The sequence below is a fragment of the Taeniopygia guttata genome, chromosome Z (genome assembly GCF_048771995.1).
Source record: "Taeniopygia guttata chromosome Z, bTaeGut7.mat, whole genome shotgun sequence".
Lineage (NCBI taxonomy): Eukaryota > Metazoa > Chordata > Aves > Passeriformes > Estrildidae > Taeniopygia > Taeniopygia guttata.
Window position 1 is genome coordinate 52,026,533 of NC_133063.1, and position 14,014 is coordinate 52,040,546.

Consider the following 14,014-nt stretch of genomic DNA (forward strand, 5'->3'; position numbering starts at 1 on the left):
GCGTGGGGCTGCGTGCGGAGCTCCCTGTGGAGGCCCGGGCAGCGGGGCTCGGTGCGGAGCTGAGGGAGGAGCGTGTGCAGGGCTCCGCGCGGGGCGTATGCGCCGCGTCGTGAGGGGCTGCGCCGGCACCGCCTCATTCTCCTGGTGCGTGTGGGGGCCAGCCGCTGGTGGGGAGAAGACAGCGGTGCCACGCTACTGGGGGAAAGGGAGGGAGAGGCAGGGAGCGTGGCGGGACGGACGTGCGGGAGGAGGCAGGTGGCCTGAGAAGGGGCCCGCGGGAGCGGGGAGCGGGGAGGTGGTGGCTGCGGGGTGTCCCCGAGCGGGGACAGTGCATAGCAGAGAACGAGCCGCCCGCCCAAGGTCATTCGGTGGCCACGGGCTGTAAATAGCGACAAGAGAGAGAAGGGGCCGCTGCCGCGGGGGCCCGGCGGGATTCCGGGCGAAGAGCACATTCCCGGCTTCCCTGCCCGCTGCCCAGCGTGTCCCGCCCCGAGTGCTCTGCTGAGCCTCCTGGGCGCCTGCAAGCTGTCTCCCACCCAGGGTGACTCCTGAGGGAGCTGTGTCACGGATTGGAGTCCTTTGTTTGGTGCTTTGGGGCACCGCGGTTTTCCCATACCACAGTTATCGTTTTAAAGCAACGATGTAAAGTGAAAACGGCCCTAAGTCGCAGAAATGCGATCCCCAGTTCGGCTGGTCACGCCAGGTGCTTTGGTTAAGAGCTGTTTTACTTAATTTGGGGGAAAAAAAAAAATTCTTTTTCTAGCATGAAAGATAAAGGTGGTGAGGAATGATTGTCTCGTGGCTACTGGCAGTTGACTGGTTCTAAACCTGCAGTGTTTACATGCCTTCTGTCCGGTGCCATTAATAACTCTTGATTTGTTTTCACATTTGCTGTAGGGGTTCCATACGTGGCAAGGAATTTGTTGTGAGGTCTGGGTGCAATGGCGAGCCTTCTGCGTGTTGCTGTGAGTGGATGCTCGGCTCCTGTTTTTGGCAATGTGTTCCCACCAAAGACGTGTTCTGCAAAAGTGCTGTGCTTGCGAATGTTTAGAACCCACCAGGTGCTTGGGTCTCAGGCAGCTCCAAAGCCAGGTAAATTGATTAAAGTACTGTAAGCAGTCCTTTATTTCAAACATGAATTTAAATGGTTTCTTTTTCTTTTTTTCTTACTTTCAGATCTGCATTAGTACAGAAAAGACTTAAAATAGAAAGAACACTTAAAGTATGTCAACAGCATACTTTAGTCAGTTGCGGCACAATTTTAGACAGGCTTTATAGGACTTACGCAGAAGGTGTTTGTGTTTATTATGAATACTTTAGATCCACATAGTTTTTGTGGTTAGAGGATTTGAACTCCTGCTAAACTTCCCTTGCTTGAAGGAAGTATTTAAATAAGTGCTTTTTTTAGTTAAATTCCTGAGTTCCCCATTTGTTTTGGTAGTGCAGCTCTTTGTGTGCATGTGAGAGAAAATACAGACCTCACAATGACAGCATATGCTAGTGTATGTAGACATTACTATCCCATCTTAAAAAAACCTCTTAACTTTGTTTAGGAAATACTTACATTGTATCACTTTGAAAAACTTTGATCTGTGTCTTCATGTGAAGGGTTTGTTAGTGTATTTGCACAAATTGCATTTCAGCAGATAGTGGACAAGTTCAGGTATTTTCAGGAAAAAAAAACCCTGGTAAAGGGGGCACCCTTGTTTCCAGTTTCTAGTATGAGCCTGGTATAACCTGACAGTTGAAGGAAAGACTGAAGAATACCTAATGCAGGTTTAATGCTATTTTTGCCCATTATTACTGCATGGCTCATGTCTCCCTTGGATTTTAGAGACCCTGCTTCTGTGCAGAGGTAGGATCATCATCTGCAGAAGATTATTGTGGAGAGTTGGGACTGGTTGCACACATGATATTTGGTTCTTCCAAATGTAAACAGCAGGTAACTGCATTAGGTACTTGAGAGTATAAGGAAATTAGTGCTGGGGGAAACAGAAGTATCTGATTATGAAAACATGGGACACATAAGTAGCATACAGTAGCTCATAGAAGCCTATGTTGTGTAGAATTTGTGGCAGTACTAACAATGAATGGTGCATTTTGTGGTCCTTTCAAGTTGGTGACTGAAGATTTTGGAACTTCTGAAGAAGTGTCATGAGGGTAAATCTGTAGCACAATTGTGTGCTGAAACCAGTATTTTTTTGATAGATTTGAGATGTTCTCAACTTTTTTTTCCGTGTTAAATATCTGAATGAAAGAGATATCTGTCAGTCTTCATATGGCAGATTGTCTCTTGGTTGGGAGGATAAACTGGAACATAAGAAACTAGGTTCAAAGTTCTTTCTCAAATATCCCAGGTAAGTGTCCTTGTTTGAGTTTGGAATCAATTTTGTATTTGGCTTTGACCACAAATTTAATCATAAAACTAAAGAATCTCTTCTGTTTTATTGAAACTGGTATGCTACTCTGTGTGTGTGTGAATTTTCTCATTTTTAAGAATAACTTTTGAAAAATTTTCCCACAAGGATGGAGAATTCTGATTAGTGTCATATGTTTAAATGCTCAATGCTGCCCTGTCAAATCTGTTGTGTGTAAATCCTTATTTAAGGACCAGTAGTATTCATTAAATGCAGTTATTTAATATGGAGAATTACAAGTTTGGTAGTCTTTTGGTTGATAATTAAGCTGTCCTTGTAGTATGCTTTGGTAACATGTGATTTGTCATTCAGTAGAGGACAAATCAAGGAGAAAACAGAAATTTAATGACAAATTAGAAGCAGGGCTATTTCTTATATTTATTTTTTAAGCACTCTTGAATCAAAATGTAACAAATTCAAAGTAACTGTATTTTAGTCTTTCAGAAATTAGCTTTGATTATTGTAACACTTGGCAAAATCGCTGCCTTACTAAGAAGAGGAAGTTTTCTGAAAAGGCTAGTGTCACAGTGATTCTTCTGAAGGCCATAGTTACTGCTTTCCTTGTCTCAGGTTAGCTTTCATTCCAGGCTATGTTATGAACAAGAACATAACTGCTGCTTGAGGACAAGAAATACGGAGATACGGAGTCAGCTGAAAAGTGAACTTGGAGCATGGATAATTTTCTTACTGCCAGCTATTATGCTGCTACTTCCTTAATGGAAACATAGGAACTTTCATACAGGTGTAAACAACTATTCCTATAATCTGTGCCAGGTACTCACTAGGACCAGCTACTTGAGAAACAGGTACAAAACTTTCTGAAGCCCTGGGAAGGTGCAAATGGAGTAACTGACTGAGCTTCCCAGTATAGTTCCAGGTTAGTTTGTCCTATAGCTGTGTGACTTTTACCCCCTCCATTTTGGAATTTTAAATATCCTTTTTATTTTGAGGCTTATTTCTTAAAATTTCCTGGGTTTTTTTTCTAAACCTATAACAGTTCATTTTTAATTAGTTCTGTAATTAAAAATAAGCTTTATTTTATTTATAAACAAGAAATATTATCCTTTAATTTCTGTTTTATTTTTTTAAATTCCTTATTTATGTAATAGGAGGGATTGGGTGTTCATTTAATCTTCTGTACCATTTGTTTTCTTTTTGCCAACATCATATTGCTGTTCTTTGGAATATGTCCTCATCTTCAGAACAGGTGAGATGGTTTGTTTAAAGGTTATTAGAGAAGCATAAAAAATAGGCATCCTGTTTTCAATCTCAGAACACATGGCATATAGTCAGAACTTCTCCTTTATCTTTTCCCTAAGTCAGTTCCTGTTGGTTGATACTGTTTTGTTGTAGACTACTTCTCAAAGTCAGGTTAAGGACATCAAAAAACTGTATTTTCTGCTATAGTTTTGACTTAGAATCTTCTCTAAGATTCTTGTATATAGAAGTTACATGGAGAAAGTCACGGTTATAGTTTTGTTTACTTGAAGTTTGAATATGTCTTCATTACACAGTTAGGATTGTGGTAAGGGAATGAGAGAATGGCTTCTTACTAGTTTTTAGAGGTTCTACGTTATGTATGTGCCAGAGGGTTTCACTGGAATGTATATTCCATTCTAAGACCTGTGAAATTTAATGAGTCTACTTCTGATAGTGTCAGAATCTAAGTACTGTGTACCTTCTACTCAATATATTAAAAAATTTCATGAGTCAAAAAGATGCTTCAGGTGTGTTTATATCACTCAGTATTTGGAAGATGTCCATGATGTTGTAAAGTAGTAAGTCACTAAAACATACTCAAGGCAGTACTTAAAGAGATTATCTGACATGAAGGATTAGAGAGACAACTTGTAGGCTTCACACTCTCACATAACTTTAAACCCCTGGCAGGGATAGCATGAGCTTCCTCAAAATAAAACCTAAATCAAGGTCCTAAGTTTATAATCTGAGATTTCAACCTTTCAAAACTATTGACTTTGATGAAATTGCTGAATCCAGCAAACCAAATCTGGGTTAATTACAAAACTTCCACCAGGTAGAGTATTGATCATACCCTGTTGTGCATGTCAGCGCAGACAGGTAGGTGGGACAGCCACAAAGTCGTGTCTAGAATCCATTACTTCAATAATGAGGTGTTGCTGAAGCAGCAGCTGGGCAGAGGAAAATAAGCGGGCAGAGGAAAACAAGTGGAGACACAGGCACCAGTAAATCATGACAGACCTGCTGTTCACATAGGCTTATCAAGAGTTATTTCCAGCTGAAAGGGAGCTTTGCAATCCTCTCTGCCAGTGTCCTGCTTTTTAACCTTTTCTTCCTTTTCTTCCCCCCACCAAGACCTGTACTGCAGTTTTAAGATAGATCTTTGTTTTTCAGCTGTAAATATCTGCTCCATTTTGGTGCTGAATCATGTGGAAGCTCAGGGCAGTCTACTTAAAAAATGTCCTCTAGCTAAAAGCTGGCAAACTGACGGCTTGCTTATGTATTCATTTGCTTTTGTGTTTATGGATTGCTGGAGTTCTGGTAGTGGGACAGAGAAGAAAAGTAGGTGAGACAAATGAGACTTGTTGAATATTTATCTTGGATTTGATCTCCCAAAGCTCTGGAGAAGATCATGTTCCTCAGTGCTGGTCTGTGATCATTCTGTTTACTCAATACGGTGCAAATACTTGCTATTTGAAAAAGTTGTATTAATTTTTATTGCATGCAAGATGTACAATAAAGAACTGGTGAGGAATGAGGAAACATACCTGGCATCTAGTGAATGTGTATTTCTGTCTTTTTACTCCTAGCCATTTACGCTTCTATTCTGATACTCCACACAGAAGCAAATTAGCAAAAGGAAATTAGAAGCATCTTTTCCCATTTGAGCTTTAGGAGCAAAAAGATTTGCTTGAGAAAATGAAAAGCTTTAGTCAAATGTATTTGTGCCTTTAAATTTGCAGTTATCTATTTCCTTTATTATATATATATATATATAATGCTATAATTTATTCCTTCCCCTGTTTTCTCCTTCTTTCCCCTCCCTATTTTCCTCCCCGTTTTCCTCCTGTTTTTCCTTTCCCCTATTTTCTGCAATATTTCCCCCTCCTTTCTTCCCCGTTGGCATTTTTGTCCTAGAAAAACTTCCAAAAGGAGAAAGGCAAGGTAGGACTTCGGTTCTTAACTTTTCTTAGTGCTTTTTGAAAAGTGTTTTACATCCTATCCTACCCTAGAGCTACTTCCTCTCTGAAATTCTGATTCGTCTCTGTTGTCCTAACAAATTTCAATCTTCTAGGTTTCATTCCTGCTTCTAAAAGACAAGAGCTCATTTCCACCGAGTTGATTTAGTGAAAATCAGAAGCAGGACTTTATTGTGTAGTGATTTGAAGAGATGAGGAGAAAAGTCTCTTCAAATGAGAAGGGTAATTTGAGTGACAGCAAGTTACCACAGCTGGTAACAATGTTCAATGCTGCTGTGGTGGGTATGGCCTGAGTTGCACGGTGATGTTTAGATTTAGTGTGTGCTGGTGGAACAAACCATTGCAAAGCTCTGTTACCTTTGTGGGTCTTTTGTTTTAGATGTGCATTTTTGCTTCTGTTTTGACTTTATGTTCTATGAATGTATGTTTTTCTGAATTTGAGTGTTCTCTTGTGATTAAAATTTTTCAAATGTTCTCCAACATATAAAACATTAAAACACTTCTGTCTTCAAATTATTTGTTACTATTTTACTAGTCAAATTTCAAAGGCAAAGCTAAAAAAAAAAAAAAAAAAGTAGAAGTAATTAGAATCATAGAATCATTAAGTTTGGAGAAGACCCCTAAGATCAAGTCCAACCTTTGACTGAAAACCACTTTGTCAATTAAGCCATAGCATTAAGTGCCACATCCAGTCATTTCTTGAGCACTTCCAGGGATGGTGACTTGACCACTTCCCTTTAGCAACACATTCCAGTGCTTAACCATCCTTTCAGTGAAGAACTTCCTGGTATCCAACCTGAAGCTCCTGTGTCTCAGGAAATCCTCCCCTGCTGCAGCAATTAGAAGTAATGAACTTTTTTGTCTGGTGAGCTTTCATTCTGTCTCGTTGGATGTGTTAATTTTTTTTTAATGTGTTAGTAGGCTGAGAAGTATAAGTAGGTATTTAAGTACCAGTTTTAGCAACTCTGTACTGTTTTTTCAGAACATAGTAAGTTGACAGTACCTTGAAAATTTCTAACCAAAAACATTTTCAGATTGTCAACTTGAGGCACATTTTAGTCCAGGTTCAATTTCACAGATAAATAATTTTGATATTTTAAATCTAAATTTAGTTCCTCAAAGCTCTTCTATTGTAGTACATTTTTAGATTTTTTTTTTTTTGCTTGTTTCTATTTCCAAGTCAAAAGGAGGCCTTCCTAAAATTTACGTTCTTTGCCTGGTACAATTTTTTTGTAGCTCAATACATAGTATTGTTGGACAATTTCAAAGAGATTTGTGATTTTAAACAAACCTCTCATCCTCTTCCTCCCCTTTCTTTAGGTTTGGAGTTTCTTTGGTGGGTTTTTTTTGTTGTTGCTGTTGTTGTTGCTTGATCATTAATATGAGTGACTGCTTAGACTGCTCAAATTATAGTTCATTAATATTCATGTGATGTAAATGTCATGCATAGTAATGTCACAATCCAGGTTTAAATTCTGGATAGATGTCAGTGAAATCTGGTATAGGATTCAGCCTCTGTGTTGGACTGCATGCTATCAGTGTAATTGAAGCAATGTAATAGTTTTATGTATGATTATTCTGCTTGAACCTATGTATTCATAAATAATGTATTTGAACACTTGTTTGGATCAGAGAAGTTTACCTACCAGATATGAGACTGAAAGCCCCCAGATGGTACTCAATAAGGTTAGGTGTTTGTAATTTGAAAACTTTAACTAAAACATAAATTTCAGCTTCAGCAGTTTCGTGGTGTTACTTAGTGGAACTTTGAACAAGTTAAGAAAAAGAAATAACTTTGAAGAGAAATATTTTTAAAGAAACTAGTAGCTGGATATTCTGTTTTTCTTCAGCTACTTCTGAATTCACATTTTTCATTTCTTTGGCAGCTCTTAGAGTAGCTTATTGATGTAGTTATGCCTTTCAGTGTACTTTGTGGTGTGCATGTAGCATTCAATAATAGTGATTTGGAATAATTTGTAATGTATTACAAACATATTCAGTTAAAATGCAGTTCCACTGTTCAAGCTCATTTATTTCTTTCTTCACAATAACCTGGAAATGACTAGAAAGTGATTTAAATTCTGGCCTGAGGCAGAATGTGTTATCACCAGTACACCAGGTATTATGTAAATCAGAATGCCAGTTACACAATTAGAACTGTATAAACAACAATGAGTATGAACTGCGCCAAACACTTGTTATTGCTTGTGTGGCTGATTGTGCTCACCTGCGGATTGCTAGAGATCAAGGATCTCTAGGAAGATGGTGCAATTTAAGGAAATGTAAATGATGTTCCTAGAAAATAGCATTCTGCTTCCTCCTCCCTTAGGAGGGAAAATTGCTAACTGTGACATGTGTCTGCATGTATCTGTACAACATTGAAGAGTGTCCATTATGCCAGTTAGTTAATGTTTAGTACAACTAATCTGTCTTATCTGCCACTCTTACAGGAATTCCTTATAAACAACTGACTGTGGGTGTCCCCAAGGAGATATTTGAAAATGAGAAGAGAGTGGCTCTGTCACCAGCTGGAGTTCAAGCCTTGGTTAAGCAAGGCTTCAGTGTTGTGGTGGAATCTGGTGCTGGAGAAGCTTCTAAATTTTCTGATGACCATTACAGAGAAGTTGGAGCAAAGATCCAGGGGACCAAGGAAGTCCTGGCTTCTGATTTGATTGTGAAAGTAATTGCTTTATTAGTATATTTCCTATTACATTGTTTTTGGAGAAATGTATAGGTATTTTTTTTTCTGATAATCTGTGGAAAGTTCAGTAAGCAAGGTCCTTTAAATTAGTGTTTTTTGTTTTGAGTTCTGATTCAAGTTTTGTTTTTTTTTTTAATAGCTCACTAAAAAAAAGCTACACTACAAAAAAGTACACTAGCTACCCTAAAAAAATAAATTACAGTGTTGAAAAAAATGTGGATAATATCTCTAGCAAGTTTTTAACTACCTAAGAGTTGTTGTATTTTCTAGAGTGAGGTAGACTAGTTCTGGAATCTAATCAGATGAGATCTCTGCTCTAAGAAATCTTTTATCCAAAATTGATAACATATAACTCTAGTTACTCTTTAAATAGAGTGGTTTGGGATTTAGAAAATATGATTGTGTACCTTCTCTGAATTCCACAGCAAAGATGTGTTTAAAAATTTGAGAAAAGTTTTAAAAGCAATCTTACTTGAGAGGTATTAAGTTGTGCAGAGTCCTGAAGGGAAAAAAAAAGACCTTTGCCTTATTGAGGCTTCCTTCAATTGCTCTGTTTAAAATTATCCTATCAGCATTGAACACAGAATTTCTGTGAGCTGCTTTGTGAGCCACTCTTTTAAGTAGGTTTCTGTTTGGAGAAAAGTGAGAAACTCAGAAGTGAATATAGATGAAGATCAGTGTCTGCTGGATATCTGGCATGAAATGCTCTGTATGTAGTCATGCACTACAACCTCATTAGTGATTTTTAGTTTGTAGAGCTTAATTGTCATATCTGTTAAGTAATCATTTTGCTTTAAAATTGTGGGTTTGAGGGTAGCTGTCTGTTGTAAAAGCAAGTGACTGCTAGTTGGAAGTCATCAGATATTTGTGAAGGTGTGTGCTGACAGTTTTTGCCCTGTCACCAATCCACCTAGAGCTCATTCCATGATGTGGACTGCAGCTGAGAAGTGCAGTTACTCAGTTCAGTTGTGTAAATAGTCTTTGATATACATTCTTCTTTCCATACCTTTTGGATGGGAATGAACAGAATGCAACCTGAGGGAAAGGAAGTGGAATGTGTTCTGGTTTCTCTCCTCTGATTAACTTGGAAACTTTTGTTTTTTTTCAGGTGAGAGCTCCTATATATAACTCATCTCTAGGTGTACATGAGGTAGATCTTTTCAAGACAGCAGCAACCCTGATTAGTTTTATCTACCCAGCACAAAATCCAGACCTCCTGAAAAAACTTGCAGAAAAAGAAGCTACTGTCTTGGCTATGGATCAGGTTCCACGGGTCACCATTGCTCAGGGATATGATGCACTTAGCTCCATGGCCAATATTGCTGGGTATGATTTTTGTGTTTTTTGGGTTTTGTTTTTTTTTTTTTTTGGCTTAATTAAGTATATCTGGTTTAAAATTATGTGCTTTGATATTAGGTATATTTAAAATTATTCTACATCTCTGTTTTTATAGAGCTGTTTCAAGCAGGGTGGTGTTAAAGTATTTTATGGTTAGTTTTACAGCAGATCAGAGCAATGCTTTTAAAATAAACAAAATTGAACACAATTCTTTTAATTTCTTGACTATTTTGTCTAGTACCTTTTTGCTCTGATTTTACTTATCTTGAATACAGATTGTCTGTCATGGAGATCTGGTATTGTTAAGAGCTAACTAACCCAAAGAACACTCAGTGTGAACGCAATTGCCATGGCAGTTACAAACAAAAGATCAAATATTGTCAGACATCTCCATAGAAATAATAAAGACTATTAAGCTTGTGTTCAATGATAAAATACTAAGCTTGCTTTATCCTACACATATTCTGGTCAAATATTCACCTTTTAGATTGATGTAATTAATGGAATTTACTGAATCTGAGAAAACACTGATGTGTTCATTCTTGATTGACAGTTACAAGGCTGTGGTCCTGGCAGCAAATCACTTTGGTCGATTTTTCACGGGTCAAATCACAGCTGCTGGTAAAGTTCCTCCAGCAAAGGTATGTGCAATTAAACACACTGTGTGGCAAAAGAATATGTGAATTTCTGAGCAAAGGTAGCTGTTGCTGAAACTATGTTAAAAGGCTTTTTTCCTGCCTTTGGGCTGTTTATAGAAACTTCAGCAATCAGTGTAATTATTCTCATGGAACTTTTTGTTCACATCTGTTCTGGTTTTGTTTTGGTAATAATAGAATAATTTGAGTTTTATTTAAGTTTGCTTAGTTTTAAACATCAGATTAGCTATAAGCAGTTGGATTTATTTTTTTTTTCAAAATACAAGAAGGTAAGGAAGCAGTTAAGAAAATTCAGAAATATTTCTGGTATTTCTGGTGCATTGAGGAGTGCAATGGAAAGAATTTACCTGATTGGAATTACAGATAGATTGGGTTGAAGAGAAATGAAAGTAGAATTAGGGAAGAAAAAGGAAGATAAATCAAGGAGAAAACATGTGTTTACTTAGATAAACTGTAAGCTACAGAAGAGTTGGCTCTTAAATATATGTAATTAGGAGGTACAGCTTTTAAACTGTTGGATGTATGGGGCAACTCTGCCCAATGAAATTTGGTTTTATTTGATTTTATCCTAAAGCATCTTGTTTAAATGGCTGGCTAATGAGATTTATCATTTTAGGTGCTGATCATTGGAGGAGGGGTTGCTGGCCTGGCTTCTGCAGGAGCAGCAAAATCAATGGGTGCAGTGGTTCGTGGATTTGATACTAGGTAAGGGTGTGAAAATTGTAATATCAATCTAAAATTACTTGAAGATTAAGTTGTTTTTGGCTGTATTAGAGTGAAATAATTTGTACTACACTGAGTCGTAATTAGTTTCCTACCATTTTTATGCCATCATTAGTCCTTAATTTTTTATTAATTTTAAAATCTGTCTAAAACTTTTCCATTTTAATTTTAATTCATTTCTTAAGCACACTAGGTATCTTTATCTTGCGATTAAAGAACATTTATGTTTAATTCTCTTTATGTTGTCACTGTTCACCTAACACTGAAATTTAGTCTCTTTGGTTCATGTGATGTCATATGATGCAAAGTAAATTACAGAATATTAACAACCCACAAACACCCACCCCCTGGTAGTTTTCGCTGTGAAAATAAGACTTGCTAGTACTTCCCATCTTACTATTTAAAGACAAGGTCACGGGTTCTGTGCTTATCTTCCATTTTAGGCACCTTGGTTTGGGCTGTAGGTTTACCAGGTGATGACAACAGAAATGCATGAGGAGAGTTAATCAGCAAAGCCTCATCTTTGAGGTTTTTCTTGAAGAAACTCTACTGAGTATTATTAAAATCTGACTGGAACCTAAACTTGTCAATGCAATTATTTTTTTGCACTAAATACAGAAAGCTGAAGACTTTTGTTATGGTCTCCTTAATACTAGAATAAGTTTTACATCTCTTGTCTGAAGATTGCTACTAAAACCACTGGTAAAGTCATGATGCATTTTTAAAGTTGTGATTTTTCTCTCACGTACAATTTTCTTTTTCTAGAGCTGCAGCCCTGGAACAGTTCAAGTCTCTTGGTGCTGAGCCTTTGGAAGTAGACTTAAAGGAATCTGGAGAGGGACAAGGTGGTTATGCTAAAGAAATGTCCAAAGAATTTATTGAAGCTGAAATGAAACTCTTTGCCAAACAGTGCCAAGATGTTGACATTATCATCACTACAGCACTTATTCCAGGTATGTTTTATGTGAAAAATGCTAATTTGCTTTCTTCTAGGTAAGTTGTCATATTTTGAGGTTGCATCTACATGAAAACATAATTAATGAATTACGTCTGGTGAGCACGTGCCTCACTTCTGTGATAAAGGCCTGGTTTTAAAGTGAGTCCCTTTTTTTTTTTTTAAGCAACTTTTGTTTTCAAAGACTATCAGTATGGATCAAATACTGTCATGTTTTTCTTACTAAAAAAGGAGTATTTATTAATAAAGTGAGAATATATAATTCTCTTGCATATCTATTGCATCACTGCTATCTTTGCTATACAACTTATGTACTGAAACAAAGAAAAAGTCTGATTGAAATGGAACTGTCCTTTTTAATTGAAACATAATAAGGTAGAGCTTAGATTTTAGTGCTTTGTGTTGCACAATGTTTGTATTTTAATAGCTTGCAATATGGTGGCTTTTTTTTTCCTTATGGCCTGGAATTGTAAGATTAGATATTAAGATTGTCGATTTGCTGGCAGAATTGGACTTAATCTTTAGTAGACTACTATGCATAACTTTCTTCTAAGCTTTTGGAGCAGGATGTTCTAGCACTTCTTCTGTCTTTATAAAAAAAAACTTTTGTGTTTTTTTAATCATAGGTACCAATTACTTGAAAATTTTGCTTACAAAATTAAAGCTTATATGTAGAGCAAAGAGGAGAAGTCTTCTCCTAAGCTCAACAGATAGAAAGCTGTATTTTGTTTAACTTATTATGCCTTGTTTTGTCAGGAAAAAAAGCTCCAATCTTGTTTAAGAAAGATATGATTGAATCAATGAAGGAAGGTTCAGTTGTTGTGGATTTAGCTGCAGAAGCAGGAGGAAATATTGAGACTACAAAGCCTGGGGAAATGTATGTTCATAAGGTAAGCATTTTAATCTGCAATTCATTCTCAGTTCACCTGAACTTCCATGGAGTTTTGTAAACCATATGCTGAAAAGAAGCAGCTGAATTTTCAACAGTCTTTCAGCTGCTTTGGGCTGAAGTAATCCTTTAGATTTGCATTTGGTCACTATTTATATGCATAAATTTGAATATTTCTAAAGAAACTAACATCTTTGTGTAGTGTTAATTCAATTGTTAATGGATATTACGTAATTGTTGCTAATTAAACTTCCAAGTCCGGTGTTTCTCTCTTCTGAGTTGAAGGTGGGATATGATATCTATTTCTTGGTTATCTATTTCTCGGTCTATCTAAAAAACACAGCAGTAGCAATAGGTTCTTTGATTTGCTTATCACCTCCCATGACTGGAGGTTAACATTTCCTGTCATAGGCAAAGCTAAGCTGGTTCAGACTCTCAGTGTTTACTTCAGTACAAGGTCTCTGGCTTACTCAGTACTATTTCAGCTTCAGGAGGGTGCTGGCTTTGCTTTTCTTTATCTTCAGGAACAAGAGTGTGTCTCCCATAGAGTATCCAAAGCACTTGAAACCCAAACAAGATGTAGCATAAATTGGTTCCTTAAAGTAAGCAGTTTTGGTCTGGACTGAACTACTTTAGTTTTGCTCCAGTGTACATTTCTCATTTGAGAACTTGTCTTTCTTTTGGGTTTTGTTTTTGGTAGTTATGGGAAGTTTGCTAACAACTACAGAAATCTGGGTGATGAGATTTATAGTAGCAGATTTCCTATTTGGTAATGCAAGGATGTAATATCTTTATTTGCCTGTGGGACATGCTGCCATGGTTGTCATTGGCATAAGCAGAATTCTGTTTGTATATATCAAAGAATCACAGGTTGCATTTGTCTTTATGGCTTTCTAAGGCTTTTGATGTCATTGCTTAAAACCTGAAACTAGAGAATGTAGAAGACAAGTAAGCAGATATATGCATGAAGGGTTTATATGGAACACTTTTAGTCAGAGGAGTATTAACCCTGGATTTAGTGTACTGGCTCTGTGTTATGGAAAATAGCAGAACTATTAGGATTGTGCCAGAGCATTGTATTAGGAAGCCAGAGTTCTTAAAGCATGTATGTATCTTAGCTTATGTAAATTGTGGAAGCAGTGTTTTAACACAAGCC

The 14,014-nt window shown here is 37.2% G+C and overlaps 1 protein-coding gene across 7 annotated transcripts in view; it reads left to right on the plus strand.

Annotated features, from left to right (window-relative positions):
* NNT (nicotinamide nucleotide transhydrogenase) overlaps positions 1 to 14,014 on the plus strand; it is a 43,033-nt gene that overhangs the window by 129 nt on the left and 28,890 nt on the right. The window contains exons 1-9 of one of the 7 annotated variants that reach the window (XM_072921835.1): positions 954 to 1,092; positions 3,192 to 3,294; positions 3,620 to 5,818; positions 8,047 to 8,276; positions 9,406 to 9,623; positions 10,189 to 10,276; positions 10,908 to 10,996; positions 11,780 to 11,967; positions 12,726 to 12,859. In XM_072921835.1, the coding sequence (XP_072777936.1) occupies positions 5,788 to 5,818; positions 8,047 to 8,276; positions 9,406 to 9,623; positions 10,189 to 10,276; positions 10,908 to 10,996; positions 11,780 to 11,967; positions 12,726 to 12,859 (978 nt within the window). In that variant the 5' untranslated portion in view covers positions 954 to 1,092; positions 3,192 to 3,294; positions 3,620 to 5,787. Of the gene's footprint in view, positions 1 to 4; positions 145 to 897; positions 1,093 to 3,004; positions 5,819 to 8,046; positions 8,277 to 9,405; positions 9,624 to 10,188; positions 10,277 to 10,907; positions 10,997 to 11,779; positions 11,968 to 12,725; positions 12,860 to 14,014 lie in introns of those variants that run through there. The other 6 variants (XM_072921834.1, XM_002196816.7, XM_072921833.1 and 3 more) reach the window with 6 other exon arrangements.